Here is a 19173-nt window from a genome sequence, read left to right as displayed (position 1 = left end):
CGCGCTCACACACACATTCACACTCACACACACAGGTGAATGGACTTGCCAAAATGGCATTTGCCGTGGCACCAGCGATGCAGAGAGGAACAGATCTGAGGGTGAGTGAGAAATGTGGAGAGCCAACATTCCCCGAAGAGAGATACTATCATCAGCCGAGCCTCCAGGTCAAGTGCTGCGTTTTCAAACATAACAGCTTTCTTCAACACACACACACACACTGAGCAGTTCATGCTAACCAACGTGCTTGAGAATAGGTTTGTAGACATAAAATTGTGCCATAAATCCATGCTGAACTAAAAGCAGTCTTGTTTATTGACGTAATCCACAACACATAGATTTGACCTCAATATAGTTTACTGTATATCGCCCGTACAAAAAAACAATATCAGCTATGTATTAGATTCTGAAATGTGCTATATAAATAAACTTCGGTTGCCTAGGATGAGGTTGAAAATGTGTACTGTTGGTGTGTCTTCGGGGACAGGTTTGCTCGAGAATTGGTTCCATAATAATGAAATCAGATGTTCTAGTTCTATCGTTTTTGAAACTATACGTAAAAATCTTCACACATTTGTTGGGTAAACTTGTCTAAATGTTTATTAATGTGCCGTGAAGGTTGTATGTGTGATAAGGCAGCACGACTGGAAACAAGAACTCCAAAACCACCCAGAATGTTCCCCTTGATGAGGCTGTTACCCAAAATAGTTCACAACACAAGTGTGTGAGGAAATAAATGAGTTGCTACATAGTAGAAGATTTGACGTTTCAGAACAAAAACATGTCGTCATGGTATTTCACAATGGCACTAATTATGAAAAACAGAAGTGAAATGAATGGTGATGAACCAGGAATCAGTATGATTCAATTCATCATCCGTTTGCCAGACGCAAAACACCGCAGACAGGTACTAGTGTCTGCGCTGTTCCAATTCTGTCACTATTTGGGTAAGGAAATAGAAAAAAATATAGTTTTGAAGACTTTTTTTCCAAATACTAGCAGCACATTTCTAAAATAATGGGAATCAAAACTATTACTAAGAAACAATATAGGCGACCCTGGATCGTAAAAACAGTCGTAAGTTCCACATTTCTGGAAATATATTGAATAAAAGCTGAATAGAGATGCTTTCTGTTAGGATAGGGTCATGTTTGGTTGAGCTACAACACAATTCTAAAATCTGAGGCTTCAACAGAATCACTTTAAAAGTTGCTTAAACTCTATTTCCGCGAATATTCCTGAAGATTTGATAGATTTACAGACAGAAATGTACAGAATGTCTTCAAGGAGCATGATCTTTACTTGTTACTCTAATGATTTTGGCACACAATTAAAATTTTTTGACTCATTTTCCTTCGGCTTAGTCTATTTCAGAGATCACGACAGTGGAATGAACCGCCAACTATTCCAGCATATGTGTTACGCAGTGGATGCCCTTCCAGCAGCAACCCAGTTCTGGGAAACACCCATGCTCTCACATTCACTCCTACACTGTAAAACCCAACAGTCGACTTCATCAAATGAAATGAGTGTAGACAACTCAAAATTGACAAAAAGTTAAAAAAAGAGTTTTGAACTCTAATTGAACACCTCATTACTTCAACTTCAATGGAGAAGGTACTCTTATAGATTAGTTTTTGTAACTCAAATGGTTTGTAGCGATCGGTTTCCTCAAGCAGTTTGAGTTGACTTAACTTGAGTACTCAAACTACTTTGTTTACATAAGTGGATTAAGTTCACAGTACTCATTGGGATAAGTTTTTGAACTTAAATGGTTTGTTTCAATCGGTTTCCTCAAATGGTTTGAGTTGACTTAACTAATGGGTTTTGCAATACTCAATTGGCTTGAGTTCTCTTCATTTATTGTGTTTTACAGTACTCAGTTGGTTTGAGTTGACTTAACTTATTGGGTTTTACATACTCAGTTGGTTTGAGTTGACTTAACTTATTGGGTTTTACAGTACTCAGTTGGTTTGAGTTGACTTAACTTATTGGGTTTTACAGTACTCAGTTGGTTTGAGTTGACTTAACTTATTGTGTTTTACAGTACTCAGTTGGTTTGAGTTGACTTAATTTATTGGGTTTTACAGTACTCAGTTGATTTGAGTTGACTTAACTTATTGGGTTTTACAGTACTCAGTTGATTTGAGTTGACTTAACTTATTGGGTTTTACAGTACTCAGTTGGTTTGAGTTGACTTAATTTATTGGGTTTTACAGTACTCAGTTGGTTTGAGTTGACTTTATTTATTGGGTTTTACAGTACTCAGTTGGTTTGAGTTGACTTAACTATTGGGTTTTACAGTACTCAGTTGGTTTGAGTTGACTTAACTATTGGGTTTTACAGTACTCAGTTGGTTTGAGTTGACTTAACGTATTGGGTTTTACAGTACTCAGTTGGTTTGAGTTGACTTTATTTATTGGGTTTTACAGTACTCAGTTGGTTTGAGTTCTCTTTATTTATTGGTTTACTCAAGTGGATTAAGCTCACAGTACTCATTAGGATTAGTTTTTGAACTTAAATAGTTTGTTGCGATCGGTTTCCTCAAATGGTTTGAGTTACCTTAACTTATTAGGTTTTACAGTGTGCACTACGGCCAATTTAGTTAATCAATTCCCCTATAGTGTATGTGTTTGGACTGTGAGTGGAACTGGAGCACCCAGAGGAAACCCACACAAACACAGGCATAACTCCACACAGAAACACCAAACGGACTCAAACCAGCAACCTTCTTGCTTCTATCTGTGACTCTATCTGTGTCTGTGTTCTATCTGTGTGTCTCGAGACTGATTTTGTGATCCAGGGTCACACATATAACTTATCATAATTCAACACTGTTCACAGCGAAATCCAAGACGGAGGATTTCGTTTGTGCTTTTTTTGACACTATCTTTGGGCAACTCTACCTGGTAATGATTAAATATGATGAATGGCACACACAGCATCAACGAAACGACGGCAAAGCATCCACTCGATGTTTTAAGACATGAAATAATAATGGCATCTGTGTTTTTGACCGCTGGGCTCTTATTTGAGAGCAGCTGCTCTAATTTAAATGTAATGAAGCACGTCGAGTTCCATGAGGTTTTTTTCTGTTTGTACACAATGAAGCGCCCAGTGTGCCAGGGCAAAACAATAACGATAATAATCATAATAATAAAAAAAAGGAGAGAGAAAGAGAAAGTGAGTGAAAGCACAAGAGAAGGCCAAAAAACATGAACATCGCACAACATGCATCGCATGCCTGGGCACACCATTTCCATGCAAGAAATGTGGTTTTCTGCAACGACACCGGCCGCTGCCACCTGACGGGCATGGCAAAGATAACACGATGCGAGGATTCGTACGGCAAAGTTCATGTCGAAGAAACACGCTCGTAAAAAAGTTGGCTCCACCAGTAAGAAAATCCATAACATGTAAACATTGAGTGAGAGCTCAGAGAAGAAAGAGGAGGAAGAGATAAGAAACGACGGAAGAGAGTTATTTACAACAGTCTTGTTGGCGACTGGTGATTTGTTGGCCTTTTCCCTGTCTGAGGAAGAGGAAGCTGCTCTGAGTTCTGACACCGGGCGCAACGTCGTCACTTTTTCCTTGCCTTCATGAACACCTCCTAAATGCGACGGTCATTCAGTAACGCGGCCCTCAGACACAAGCGTTGAGAGACAGAGAGAGAGAAACCGAGAGACATCCTGACAGAGAACGCCCGTGATGGAAGTAAACCTGTCCTCAGAATCCTGCCAAACCGTGGTGTCCGACTACAGCCCCCGTAGTGCAAAGAGAAAAGGGACAGAAAGAGCTGAGGAAACCTTCACCTCGCTGAGCGACTTGAGAAAGAGATACTGGTGTGCTGCAAGGCTCGCCGCCGGGCCCCGTTTCAGATCTGAGTTTGCAGCGGGTGTCCTGGAGGGGTGTACGGAGGAGGAGCAGGGGACGGCTTGATGCCTCTGGTTCTCATGTAGGATAGGAACTGGTCTGGGATCTCAGCCAGAACGTCTTTGGCCAGACGGGCCATGCTGAGGATGTGATTTCCGGTGCGATCGATGTAGTCCCTGAATGGAACGAACTGCAACACAAAGGAAAACAGAATGAAATCACACAGACTGATACCTCTGCAGAACAATACACAGATCTAAACGTGCTTAACAAATATAGCTCTTATTTAATTGAGAATACAAAATAGTGACATAGTTATCTTAATACATTCTGTAAAGAGGTACATGATGTTTCTACAGTAAGCCTCGGAACAACATTAGGGTACGGGAATAAATATTTTAAAGTGGTAGTTCACTCAAAAACGATTCTCCCTATTATGATGGTATAATCCCCTGACACCTTCATTGATATTCTGAACACAAATTAAGTTATCTTAGATTAAACCCGAGAGCTCCCTCATCCTCCATAGAAGGCTGAAGACACATGGGATGTTTTGACTTATGTTTTCGGTCCCTGATCTGCTCTTTGAGCGTCTCTGAACTGTTGCTGTCTATTTTATTTAATATATCTTCATTTGTGTTCTGAAGACGACCAAAGGACTAAAGGATGTTTTGACATATGGTCGAACGACATATTGTCGAGATCCGAGATCCTGTTTTGAAACACTGCACCAAAGCATAATTCGAAACACGCAGGTCACGTGACTAAAGTGATTTGAAACACACAGGACACTTGACTGAAGTGATTTAAAACACTCATGTCACATGACTAAGGTGATTAGAAAAACCCAGGTCACTTGAATAAGGTCATCCGAAACACCCAGGTCATGTGACTAGGGGGATTCGAAACACCCAGGTCACATGACTAAGGTGATTCGAAACAACCAAGTCACATGACTAAGGTGATTAAAAACAACAAGGTCACATGACTAAAGTGATTTAACACACTTAGATCACAGGACTAAGGCTGCGTCCGAAACCGCATACTTCCATACTGTATAGTACGCTAAAATCAGTATGCGAGCCGAGTAGTATGTCCAAATTCATAGAATTCGAAAATCAGTATGCGAGAAGTACCCGGATGACTTACTACTTCCGGCGAGTTTCTGAAGGTGGCATCCAATGCACGCTGCGCTATCCCATAATGCCCCGTGAGAGAATTCATAAATGAAAGTGAGGCGACGCAATTGACGCAGGTAGGTCCCGTGACCATGACAAAATGGCGGATGTAGTACGTCTGAATTCCATACATACTTTTCGCATTCATACTGTATAGAACGCACTTTTCTAACGGCCGAGTAGTACGTTTAAATTCAAATGCAGTACCTAGTGAGTAGTAGGTGGTTTCGGACGCAGCCTAAGTAATTTCAAACACCCAGATCACGTGACTAAGGTGATTGGAAACACCCAGGTCACGTGACTAAGTGATTCGATACACCCAGGTCATGACTAAGGTCATTTGAAACACCCGGGTCATGTGACTAAAGGGATTCGAAACACCCAGGTCACATGACAAAGTGATTCGAAACACCCAGGTCACATGACTAAAGTGATTTGAAATGCCTAGGTCATGTGACTAAGGTGGCTGGAAAGAATCAGGTCAAGTGACTAAGGTGATTTGATACACTCAGGTCACGTGAATAAGATCATTCGAAACACCCCGGTCATATGACTTAAGTGATTCAAAACACCCAGTTCACGTGACTAAAGGGATTCGAAACAACCAAGTCACATGACTAAGGTGATTCGAAACAACCAAGTCACATGACTAAGGTGATTAAAAACAACAAGGTCACCTGACTAAAGTGATTCAACACACCCAGATCACGGGACTAAGGCTGCGTCCGAAACCGCATACTTCCATACTATATAGTACGCTAAAATCAGTATGCGAGCCGAGTAGTATGTCCGAATATATAGAATTCGAAAATCAGTATGCGAGAAGTACCCGGATGACTTACTAATTCCGGCGAGATTCTGGAGTGCGCATCCCATGCACGCTGCGCTATGCCATAATGCCCCGTGAGAGAATTCATGAATGGAAGTGAGGCGACGCAATTGACGCAGGTAGGTCCCGGGACCATGACAAAATGGCGGATGTAGTACGTCCGAATTCCATTCATACTTTCACATTCATACTGTATAGAAAGTACTTTTCTAACGGCCGAGTAGTACGTTTAAATTCCAATGCAGTACCTAGTGAGTAGTAGGCTGTTTCGGACGCAGCCTAAGTAATTCCAAACACCCAGGTCACGTGACTAAGGTGATTGGAAACACCCAGGTCACGTGACTAAGGTGATTGGAAACACCCAGGTCACGTGACTAAGTGATTCGATACACCCAGGTCACATGACAAAGGTCATTTGAAACACCCGGGTCACGTGACTAAAGAGATTCGAAACACCCAGGTCACATGACAAAGTTATTCGAAACACCCAGGTCACATGACTAAAGTGATTTGAAATACCTAGGTCATGTGACTAAGGTGATTGGAAAGAATCATGTCAAGTGACTAAGGTGATTTGATACACTCAGGTCACGTGAATAAGGTCCTTCGATACACCTCGGTCACGTGACTTAAGTGATTCAAAACACCCAGTTCACATGACTAAAGGGATTCGAAACACCCAAGTCACATGACTAAAGGGATTCGAAACACCCAAGTCACATGACTAAAGGGATTCGAAACACCCAAGTCACATGACTAAGGTGATTCGAAACACACAGGTCCTGTGAGTAAGCGATTCAAAGCATCTGTTATTTCAGAAGCGTTTCTGTGGCGAGGGGTCGTGGGCGCACCGGCCTCGAATCCCACCGAGGGAGCTCTGGACTATAAGAGGAGGAACGATGGCAGAGGAAGCCGAGAGAGGACCGGGCCGAGACATATTGTTTTACTTTTGCTTTCAGTTTGACGGCAGTCTCTGTGAGGAGTTGCCGTCCATTTCTTTTGGTTTAGACGGCAGTCTCTGTGAGGAACTGCCGTCCCAGTTATTAATAAATATTTTAAAACTGCATCGGTTCTTCATCTCCTTCTTCCTGGCGGCCAAAGAGCCGTAAACTTCATTACAGTTTCGAGACCTGGCACTTCACATGTCTTGTTGGCGTGGGTTTTCTACGGGTGCTCCACAGTCCAAACACATGTGCTATATAATTGAATAAACTAAATTGGCCGTAGTGTATGAGAGTGCATAAATGAATGTGAATGGGTATTTCCCAGTACTGGGTTGCAGCTGGAAGGGCATCAGCTGCATAAAACATATACTGGAACAGTTGGCGGTTCATTCCGTTGTGGTGACCCCTGATAAATAAAGGGAGTAAGCCGATTTCAGATACAGTCTTTGTTTTGGTGGTGTACAGAGAAGCACGCCAAATTTGCATAACGTTACAAAATCCTATTTCATTTCCACGTAGCGTAGATTTTATGTTCTATACACACTCGTCATGTTTGCTTTCCTCAGGTGAAAATAACCTGAAACAGGTCCCGCATTCATCTGCATCTCAGTGAGAATTTGCGACGCTAAAAAGAGCAATTAGCCTGAAACGAGGGCACAGCCATCAGATGCTCAGCATGCCAATCAACCCAAACGCCTTTGAGCTAGAGGGCCAAATTACCCTAAGAGAAGACACGGCTGCCTCTGAGAGCACTACACAGCCGTTTAGTTCAGAAAAACTGGGCTTTTAAGCGCGTGCTGGCCGACGGGAAGCCAGATCCAGTGGAATGTGTGTGTGCGTATGTGAAGGAATGGCTAATTGGACAAGCCTCCCTAGCCACCTATGATAGCCGATCATGCACACTGCCTGTTAACATGCTTCCTAACAAGCGTCGGGTGACCCGGGGACATAATGATGACAGTAGAGCTATAAGAAGAGGAGGAGGAGCACAGGAAAACACTACGAAATTAGATTTCGAGAGGCTGAGAGAGAGCGGTTAGGTCAGAATGCCAGTGCAATGGAGATGAATGACTCGAGAAGTTGTCAGATCACTATTGCTTTCACATAAGATGACTGTGGAATCCTGTGGTAGAATTGATCCGGTTGCTGGTGTGTTCACATTGCATGATGGGTCGATTCCACAATCAAATGACGAGAAGACAGAAGAAAAGAAGTCCTCCACAAATGTCCCTGTATGTTGCTCTTTCATTGACTGTAGATCCTCTAGTGCTGTTTAACAATGAATCATGATGACCTACGGCTTAATCTCAAACAAAGTTTGCTTTTTGTTTTTGCTTGAGTTATTAAAGCTATTATGATTAGAAATGTGTTGAACAAATCTTCTCTTCGTTAAACAGTTGCTGCAGGCAATGCCGTTGTGTAAATCCATGAATAAACGTTCCGAATTAAATAAAGGTTTCTCATTAATTAGCAATTATTTCGTCAGTAATAGTAAGCTGTAGATTCCACAGAAAACTGTATATAGTTAAAATGTTTTCATTTATATTATTTATATATGATTGTGTTATTTATAATTTAAATATGAATAAACATTTTCTATGGGTGTTTTCACCTGCCGGTTACTCGCTGTCGGGAAAGGCCGAAGTTACATAAGTTAAATTGGTTTAAAATAGATTAATAAGTAAAATAAATTAAAATGCTCTAATAAACATTCCATTAAGGTAAATGATTAAATAATAAAAAGATTATTAAAATAAATAACTCAAAATATTTAATGATTTGTGCAATGGAAAAACTTTAAGCTCAATAGTGTATTATATAAACATACATACAGGCAACAAACTCAACGTACAATATTTAAAGGGACATTTGAAACATGAAATAGAGACATGAGACAACTTTTAATAAGGAAAAGAATCAATGTAATATAAATAAAAAGGAAAATTGATTTAAAATAAATACATACTGAAAAAAAAGATTTACAATAACTAAGTTTAATTACAATTACAATTCGGCAACGCAGTGGCGCAGTGGGTAGCACGTTCGCCTCACAGCAAGAAGGTCACTGGGTTGCTGGTTCGAGCCTCGGCTCAGTTGGCGTTTCTGTGTGGAGTTTGCATGTTCTCCCTGCATTCGCGTGGGTTTCCTCCGGGTGCTCCGGTAGGCTAAATTGTCTGTAGTGTATGAGTGTGTGTGTGAATGTTTCCCAGAGATGGGTTGCGGCTGGAAGGGCATCCGCTGCGTAAAAACTTGCTGGATAAGTTGGCGGTTCATTCCGCTGTGGCGACCCCAAATTAATAAAGGGACTAAGCCAACAAGAAAATGAATGAATGAATAATTACAATTTATTTATAAACATCTGAATAAGGTAAATAATTAAATAATAAAAAAAATATTTCAAAAACGTCAACCAAAATAAATAACAAAAAAATTAGCTTTTACCGATATATAATACCGATGAGTTTGACAGTGTATTGCCCCCCCCCAAAAATAATCGAAATATACAATATTTAATGAGACGTTTTTTTAAGTGTCAACATGAAACTACAGACGTGAGACAAATTTTAATAATGAAAATATAAATAAAAAGTAAAAAAATGTTTAAAACAAATAAACAAATAAATAAATAAATAAATAAACAAACATTCAAAAATTAACTTATAAGATTATTAAAATTACAATTTAATAATAAATATTTCATTAAGGTGAAGAAATTCATGTATTTTTCAGTCAATACATTTTTCACACAACATATTTTGCAAAACCTCTTGGTGAGTAAAACTCATGAACTCAAGAACGACCCACACTTTTCCAAAATTGCAAGGTGGAGGTTTAGTTATATATAAAGTTGTTGTAATCGCTGGTGCCACGGCACTTTTGTAGATATCTGAAGTACCTAATTTTACCATACATATACCCATTGTATATACAAGTTATGTACAGTCTATAACCAATTACATAAACAGACAGAAAATGTTTTTTTTTTTTGTTAATTAATGAAATTACATCATGCAAATGTTTATTCAAATTAGTAAACACAAACAAAAAAAAGAAAATTTAATTGACTTATTTCCTGAAAATTGAAGCAGAATGTAAGATTTAGCAGGTGGAGACGGACAAAAATAGGTATAGTGGCATATTTTCAAGTCTAAATGTCTCTAAATCCACATACAAACATACTTTTAATAATGCATTTAATAATAATTTAATAAAATAACAGGTTTATCTTATACCAATTATTCTAGAATCCCCCATAAGCACATGAAACTTGTGTGTGATCATACCTGTACGATGTCTCGTTCAGCATATCTGCCCCTCGATGAGATTCTGACCTCATCCCCATCCAACTCAATCATGGCTGAGGAAACACATGTGAAAGATAAGAGGTGTGCATGATTTAGTGTTTTGAGTGTTTTGGTCAGGTTGCGTTACTGCTAAACGCATTTGCGTTCCTGTCAGAGCAATGAGGGAAACGGCTGTCACATTACATGCTCATTTCATCTGCAGCAGCACTAAATCACATCGTCCGCTCCAGCTCGAGATCAGACAGAGCATCTAGGGTGCTAGAAGATGTACGACATACATAAACGGAGTAAAACCTAAAGACAATCCTGCTTTAGAGTCTACGTTAACTAAAAAAAGTCATATGTTCTTACCATCAAACTCCGCTGGTCCAACTCCAACGATGATAATTGACATGGGAAGAGATGCAGCCTGGAATACAATAAGCAATTAACATTCAATAAACACATCATTTCAGGATTTATTGTGTCACTGAGAGTGATTAATAACCTAATTTCAATTATTCAGTGAACTAACCCTTTATCAATAGCTGCGTTTCCATCCTAAGATGTGTATTAAACTGGAATATCAACTAAAATACTCCAGAATAAAGCATTGCTTACATCTAATGAGTCAATGAAAACAAAATCATCACTTCTTGCAGTCAGAAAAGCCACTGTAAGCCATTTTTTTTATATACTAAAGAACTTGCACCTGGGTTAACAACATTAGGTTATTAATTATTATGCAATAATGCAAATAAATCCCAATTCCAACTCTACCCCTGAGCTGTTACACTTCCCAATACTCCATTACTTGGAAGTGTACAGGCAAAGGGAAGAGCCATACTGCCCTTCAAACAAAGATTTTTCGGGATCACACTACCAACAAAGACGTATTCCCCTGACTACAGCAGCAAAAGCCAGCAAGGAAACCCACAAATGTAAAACAATGGGCGCTGATAAGGATTTTACTACAAACAAGCACCTGATTTATTACATTCATAACAACGTTAATGTGTTACGGTCAAAATCTGATCTGTTGTATAAAAGTGAAGAGCTTTGTTCTGTGAAAACAACCATCCTGCATCTACTTTATCCCGCTTATTACACGGCTACTTAGTAAAAAACTGACATAAACATGCTTTATTTAAACGTAAAGTTGGCAGAAATGTAAACATGTGAATGGAGTATACACTAACCTGCGCATTATTCAGTCTCTAGATAAAAAAAAAAAAAAAAAAATCAAAGCTGACAGAAACAAACTTTTCTGAATGGAGCACACTCTACCTGACAAAAGATTTGTCGCCTTTAGTTTTAGGAAGAGCAAATAATAACTTCTAGTTGATCATTTAATATCAGAAGTGGCGTATATGAAAGGAAAAGGCCTCTAGATTACGCTTGTTAGAGCTGTTGATGTTGAATTGAATTGAATTGATTTTTATTTGACAGATTTTAGACAAACTGTACAAAAAGTATTCCATACACTTTGTTAAAAAAAAACTGTCGAGGATAAAAACACAATAAAGCCCTGGGCTTATTTCCATTGTGGTCCTCTGTTAAATAAAAACAATGTATGGCTTCAAAATACTAATGAAGAATAAAACAAAGAGTCGCCACAGCGGTACGAACAGCCAACCTATCCAGCACAATGTCCCTCCAGCCGCCAACCTATTCACACTCAAGTAACATATAATTTAAAAGATCCTCGTCCACCATGCAAACTAATTATCCTCACCAAACAACCATCTTTTAATAGCTTTTTTGAACAACCTTAAATCTTTTATTTCCTTGATTGCTTTTGGTAGTTTGTTCCACATGATTGCACTTGTATATAAAAACATATTTTCCCCCACTAAACTTCTAAATTTAAATAAACAAATATTAAAATCCCAACTCCTAGTACTGTATGAATGCTGTTGCCTCACCATTTGAAAATAGTTCATCAAATAGTTAGGAACCACATTATTAAACATTTTACGTACCATTCCCAGTTTTAAAAAACACACTCTATTACTAACAGTTAACATACCTCATTTATTAAAAGACTCTTTGTGCAAATGTGCTCTAGGATGCATTTTTAAAATTATTCGTACTAATTTATTTTGTGCCTTTTGCAATTTCTCCTCTCTCATGTCTTCGTTGCCATCCACTCTCGCCCGCTCCTATACTGAATGGATCCCTAAACCATGATGTCTCCTTCACCAAACTTGACTGATTTCTCTAAGAATCTTGGTCCATGTGGGTTCCAGTAGGTCTTCTGCAGTATTTGTGATGATTGGGATGCAGATCAACATATGATTCATCAGAAAAATCCACCTTCTGCCACAATGATCAACATGAAGTCGAGTTATTATTTGTTGCTCTTACAACTGGGATCCATCACAAGACTTCTGTCAGGTAGTGCACACTAACCAACATATTATTCATTCACAAGCTGGTGCAAACAGTCAAAATTTCAAGCTGACAGATACAAAACTGGCTGAGTAGAGTATAAACAAACCTACGTATTATTATTGACAAGACATTCATTCATTCATTTTCTCGTCGGCTTAGTCCCTTTATTAATCCTGGGTCGCCACAGCGGAATGAACCGCCAACTTATCCAGCAAGTTTTTACGCAGCGAATGCCCTTCCAGCTGCAACCCATCTCTGGGAAATATTGACGTGGATGTAAGTATGTGGAATTGAAACCAATTCAAAAACTCAAAAACAGTCAAAGTTGATTACAAGTTCCCAGATGAGCCTTTGTTATTTAGCAGTTGTTATCTGGGAATAACATACTGTACCTTGGAATATTGTGACCGAGTATTCCTGACATCCGTCTACAGAATTATCTGATGACTCAACAGAACAGGCCAGTCTGTCAGAAAAGAGTATACGCTTATGTCACGTGGCCGCCATTTTAAAGAACCAAAGTGAGGCTGCGGTGGGAAGAAACCCGGAAATATAGGACCCGCACTGTAAACATTGCAGTAAGATGCTGTAGACAACAAACCTTCGGCTGATGTTGAGACTTCAAAATACAGAAATGTTAGTTGTCGTTTTTTTTTTCTGGTTACATCCATGAATATGAGAATTCTTGCAACATGACGTCCACCAGACCTAAGGAAACCTGAGGCTCATACGCTTTTGAGCTGAAGACGAGCAACAATTTCTAAAGTCCAGATACAGCACATGACAATTTGGCGAGTGAGTAATCTGCCAAACGTTCTTGCGCCTTCCACAATAACTACTGCATTAGGGACGGATGGTTCATTAATAAAATAAAATTAAAAACTCGTCACGGTTTAGTATGTGGTTTGGTTCTGCCTGTTTTTGGGAGTGTTTGGAGAGGTATCCACAATATGGATACCTCCCGGCTGCAGCGCTCTCTCTGTCAGTCAGTCTCTCTCTCATGTCTTTGTTTCCATTCCTGATGCTTAAAGCAGATTTATTATGACCCACTGCAGTCTATTCTGTCCCTTCCCAGATTAACTTTGTTCATCCTTTTATTTTTCATCAGTTTACAGCATGTCTTTCACAGTTAATATTGCTAACCCTTTACCAGGAATCACCAATCCCGGTCCTGGAGGGCCTGCAAGGTTTAGCTCCAACTTGCCTCAACACACCAGCCTGGGTGTTTCAAGTATACCTAGTAATACCTTGATTAGCTTGTTCAAGTGTGGCTGGCTGCATCCGAAACCGCCTACTACTCAGTAGGTACTGCATTTGAATTTAAACGTACTAATCGGCCGTTGGAAAAGTACGTTCTATACAGTATGAACGTGAAAAGTATGAATGGAATTCGGACGTACTACATCCGCCGTTTTGGCATAGTCATGTGACCTACCTGCGTCATTTGCGTCGCTTTACTCATGAATTCGTTCGCAGGGCATTATGGGATAGCGGAGCGTGCATGGGATGCGCACTCCAGAATCTCGCCGGAAGTAATAAGTCATCCGGGTACTTCTCGCATACTGTTTTTCGAATTCTATGAATTCGGACTTACTACTCGGCTCGCATACTGATTTTAGCGTACTACTGTATATAGTATGGAAGTGTGCAGTTTCAGACGCAGCCTCTGATTAGGGTTGGAGCTAAAACCTGCAGGACACTGGCCCTCAAGGAACAAGTTTGGTGATCCCTGCTCTAGACTAAAATAAACACAATGAAAACTTTAGAAAACACAGCCCTGAAAATAACTTAAAAACAACCGTGAACAGTACATTATAATAAGTAGATGTATTTTATGCTGATGTAGGATTTTAAGTGGGGTATACAATAGAACTGGGATTGGGCTAAAAATAGGTGGACGGAAACAAAGCTATTGACTACGGAGTTAATCCGTTGACACATTGCTATTGAGCTAAAGTAGCCGCCCGGACACTCACATTAACAATGGACTCCTTTGTCTGGGCCATATCCGAAATCACTCCATCCGTGATGATGAGGAGGATGAAGTACTGCGATCCGTCCTTTACTGAGGCGGCGTATCTGGAGAGGAAGAGAACGCATGGTTATATTCATTAATCATCTCATTACTGGAGGATACACTGGATCTGTAACATCAGTTCACTCTATTAGTAAACCTCACAATTATTCCCGTCAGCTTATGAGGTAAACAAAGCACTAATAACTGTAGAGACGCGAGCAAATCTATTGTGCGCTGGTAATCCATCTGCAGTTGTAATAAACTTATCCTCAGTATAAATGAAGCAGCTGCAGAGTTTGATTATGAAATTCATATTAATACAGACATGTTTTTTACAGCGTAACTCAACGCTAACTCATGTGAATCCTACACTCTTGTGCTTGTCATTGTATTTTCTGTGATCATTTGGGCTGTGTGGAATGCCCTTTACACTAGGTACATGAAAACAGTTCCTCTCAGGATCTTCAGTACAAAGATGACACGATTGAAATCCTACAAATGTTCATTCTAGAGCTATTTAAGCAAAGCGTTATGCATTCTTTCCTAATGGCTTTCCATTATGTAAAATTTGTATATATATATATATATATATATATATATATATATATATATATATATATATATATATATATATATATATATATATTATATGTAATATTATGGAACTTTATAAAACATTTGAACCGTCAAACGTCAAATGCCAAACGTCCTTCTGTCAGCAGGTGGCGCTATGACTGTGACTCAATATTGGCATGTAGATGTCTTCAGGAGAGGAATGTCATCGTGATGTTTCAGGCAGGTCAGACATTGTTTGAGTTATAAGTACTTCCCTCCTCCATGGCAAAGTTGTCAGTCCGCTACGGACTCGCTCTTCGATGAAAACTCCAGATGCTAACAATTTCACATCGCCAAGGCCTTTAGATGACAATAGCTGATTTTGGTGTTGATCTGATAAAACCCCTAGGAGTAGTTCGTTAAAATACAACGCCTGAAAACGGCAAAATCTGCACTTTTTTGGAAAAGCAAATTTAAAGTATTTCTAACTTATTGTTGGGTTTGGGATTTTGCTCCAAGAGACTTTTTTGAAGCTTTTGGCATGTTTGACGTGTGCAATTATCATACGTGTGCGTGAAATGTAGCTCAGGGGCCAGTCCGTCAAACGTGCATAGATGGCGCTGTCGAGTCATTCACTTCCAAAACCTTTATCAAACGGAAACGTCCATCAAACGCCACTTCTAGGGGTGTGTGCAAAGTGTCGTGAGTATCCGAGCAAGTTTAGACTTTAGAAGATGCAATTCATTCTGGAGAACGATAATAATAGTAATAAAAATAATAATAAAAAATAATAATAAAAATAACATTCATTTATTCATTTTCTTTTCGGCTTAGTTCCTTTATTAATGTGTGGTCGCCACAGCGGAATGAACCGCCAACTTATCCAGCACATGTTTTTACGCAGCGGATGCCCTTCCAGCTGCAACTCATCTCTGGGAAACATCCATACACACTCATTCACACTCATACACTACAGACAATTTAACCAACCCAATTCACCTGTACCACAATTCTTTAGACTGTGGGGGAAACCGAAGCACCTGGAGGACAACCACGCAAACGCAGGGGGAACATGCAAACTCCACACAGAAATGGCAACTAATACAGCCGAGGCTCGAACCAGTGACCTGCTTGCTGTGAGACAACAGCACTACCTACTCCGCCACTGCCTTGCCCAATATAATAATAATAATAGCAACAATAACAACAACAACAATAATAATAATATTAATAACAAAAATATTAATAATAACATTAACAATAATAATATTAATAATAATAATAATAATAATAATAATATTAACAACAACAATAATGAATAATAATATTAATAATAATAATAATACTAATAATAATATTAATAATAACATTGATAACAATATTAATAATAATAATGATATTAATAATAATAACAATAATAATAGTAACAATATTATCAATAATAACAATAATAATAATAATAATAATAATAATAATAATAATAATAATAATAATAATAATAACAATAATATTATCAATAATAGTATTAATGTTAATAATAACCATATTATTGATAATAATAGCAGTAATAATAATAATAATAATAATAATAATAATGATAAAATAAAAAAATAATAATGATATTAGTAATAATAATAATAATAATAATAATAATAATAATAATAATAATAATAACAACAATATTATCAATAATAATATTAGTAATAATAACAATAATAATAATAACAATAATAATAATAATAAAAATGATAATAACAATAATAATAATAATAATAATAATAATAATAATAACAATATTATTAGTAATAATAGTATTAATGTTAATAATAACCATATTAATAATAATAATAGTAGTAGTAATAATAATAATAAATAATAATAATACCAATTTTATTATTATTAATATTAATAATAATATTAATACTACTACTACTAATAATAGTAACAATAATAATAATAATTCAATAATATTATTAATATTATTAATAATAATAACAACGATAATAATAATAATGATAATAAGAAGAATAACAATACTATTAATAATAAAATAGTAATAATAATAATAAATAATAATTATAATAATATTAATAATAATATTAATAATAATTATAATAATACTTCTAATAATAATAACATTAACAATAATAATAACAATAATAATAATAATAATAATAATAATAATAATAATAATAAAGATAATAATAATAATAATAATAATAATAATAATATAAATAATATTATTAATAATATTAATAATAATAATAATAAGAAGAAGAACAATAATAACAATAATAATAATAATAATAAATGGAGCAATTCCAAAAGGGTCTACGCACCACCAGCGCTCGGTCCCTAAAAACATCATTTGATGAATGCTGGAAACCTGTAACCGTTGTCTTCCAAAGTAGGAAAAACAAATACTGTGGGAGTCAATTGTTAGAGGTTTCCAACATTATTCAAAGGATCTTCTTTTGTGTTCAACAGAACAAAAGACAGTCAAACCGGTTTAGACTGAAACTGTTGGGTGATCTATCCCTGAACATTTGTGTAAGTCAGCTTAATGAGTGGAAGAGAAACACAAGAACACAAACATAAACACACATTTTTAGAGCCTCATTGTTGACAGTTTTTCCCCAGAAAGAAAAATGTGCCCAGTGGGAAACCCAGACAAACAGCACATTAGCTTTGTGAGGGCAATATAAAAGCGGTTTATTATTAAACCGCGTGGGTTTGACCTACGGCAAATACACACAGAGAGATTAGAGCAGCGCTGTGTGACGGATCTGTCTTCAGCCCTGATGACTGGACGCTCAGTGTGTGTGTGTGTGTGGGGAACAGATTGGTGATAATGACTTGATGGACTGTCCTTTACTTCACATCCTCAGAAAAACCACCGAACGGATGCAAAATTAGATACGGATGTGTCAGTCCGCTGACTGTCGGCTCCCTTTAAACCATTAATTAGTGTGGATTTGTGAGCATGGAGGTCTGAAGTGCAATAACAAAAACATAATGAGTTTTCCGACACATGTTCAATGGAGTGCAGGAACCGCCACCGCGCGATCTAATAAATAACATCCAATTTATTGATATCATAACACCTGTACAAGTGCTCACAGATCACATCGCACTGACATGAAACACACGCAGAAACAGAGACTGATGAATTCATTAGTGTATGCAGAATCATATTACAGTCATCAGTGATTGTTCACCTATATGAAGTGTTTTAATACTAATTAATTACGTTGTTTAATATGATATTTAATTTAATACTGATCATGATCTAATTTATTAAATTCATCACATTAGTGTGTTTGGAGGGGTTTTCAACAGCATTTGTCAAACTAATTAACTGAACACATCCAATTAAACACACAGATCTTGCATCTTGCTAAAAAAGAAATCTGCAGATTTCTGTGGGCCACAAGGTTATACGAGTTAGAGATGTTTCATTAGTTTTGGTTTTTGGTTTTTGTCTTTAAATTCAGTCCGTTTTCATTAGTATTTACTAGGTTTTATTAGTTTTTATATTTTGAAATTGCTTAGTGTTAGTTTATTTTTTATTAGTTTCAGGGTTTGAGTTTTATTTTGTAAATTAGGATATACAGTTGAAGTCATAATTATTAGCCCCCCTGAATTATCTCTATTAACTGATTTATTTTCTCTTTGTCATGATGACAGTAAATAATATTGGTCTAGATATTCTTTAAGACACTTCTATACAGCTTAAAGTGACATTGAAAGGCTTAACTAGGTTAATTAGGTTAAGGTTAGGGTAATTAGGCAAGTTATTGTATAACGAAGGTTTGTTCTGTAGACTATCAGAAATATATAGCTTAAAGGGGCTAATAATATTGACCTTAAAATGGTGTTTAAAATATTAAAAACTGCTTTTATTCTAGCCGAAATAAAACAAATAAGACTTTCTCCAGAAGAAAAAATATTATCAGACATACTGTGAACATTTCCTGAATCTGTTCAACATCATTTGAGAAATATTTTAAGAAGAAAAAATAAAGAAAATTAAATTAGTGCGAATAATTCTGACTTTGAATGTATGTGCAAGATTCAAAATCATCAGTATAAATGTTGT

The 19173-nt window shown here is 37.3% G+C and overlaps 2 protein-coding genes across 8 annotated transcripts in view; one reads left to right on the top strand and one right to left on the bottom strand.

Moving 5' to 3' along the window:
* Positions 1-19173, top strand: part of slco1d1 (solute carrier organic anion transporter family, member 1D1) — a 790174-nt gene that overhangs the window by 16457 nt on the left and 754544 nt on the right. The window lies entirely within an intron of this gene.
* si:ch211-266c8.2 overlaps positions 1-19173 on the bottom strand; it is a 268161-nt gene that overhangs the window by 514 nt on the left and 248474 nt on the right. For 2 of the 7 annotated variants that reach the window (XR_015484044.1, XR_015484047.1), the window contains 6 exons: positions 14479-14581; positions 10481-10538; positions 10109-10182; positions 2436-4063; positions 1965-2391; positions 1-1835 (listed from right to left, as the gene is read on the bottom strand). The exon at positions 1-1835 is cut by the window's left edge and continues 514 nt beyond it. Coding sequence is in view for 2 of the 7 variants with exons in the window: in XM_087249950.1 (XP_087106076.1) it covers positions 3875-4063; positions 10109-10182; positions 10481-10538; positions 14479-14581 (424 nt within the window). In the remaining 5 variants the exon portion in view is untranslated. Of the gene's footprint in view, positions 4064-10108; positions 10183-10480; positions 10539-14478; positions 14582-19173 lie in introns of all 7 variants that reach the window. The other 5 variants (XR_015484043.1, XR_015484045.1, XM_087249950.1 and 2 more) reach the window with 3 other exon arrangements.

This window comes from Danio rerio, chromosome 4, assembly GCF_052040795.2.
Source record: "Danio rerio strain M-AB ecotype USA chromosome 4, GRCz13ab, whole genome shotgun sequence".
NCBI lineage: Eukaryota > Metazoa > Chordata > Actinopteri > Cypriniformes > Danionidae > Danio > Danio rerio.
Note: the sequence above shows the minus strand (reverse complement) of the source record. Positions and strands in the feature narration are given on the sequence as shown.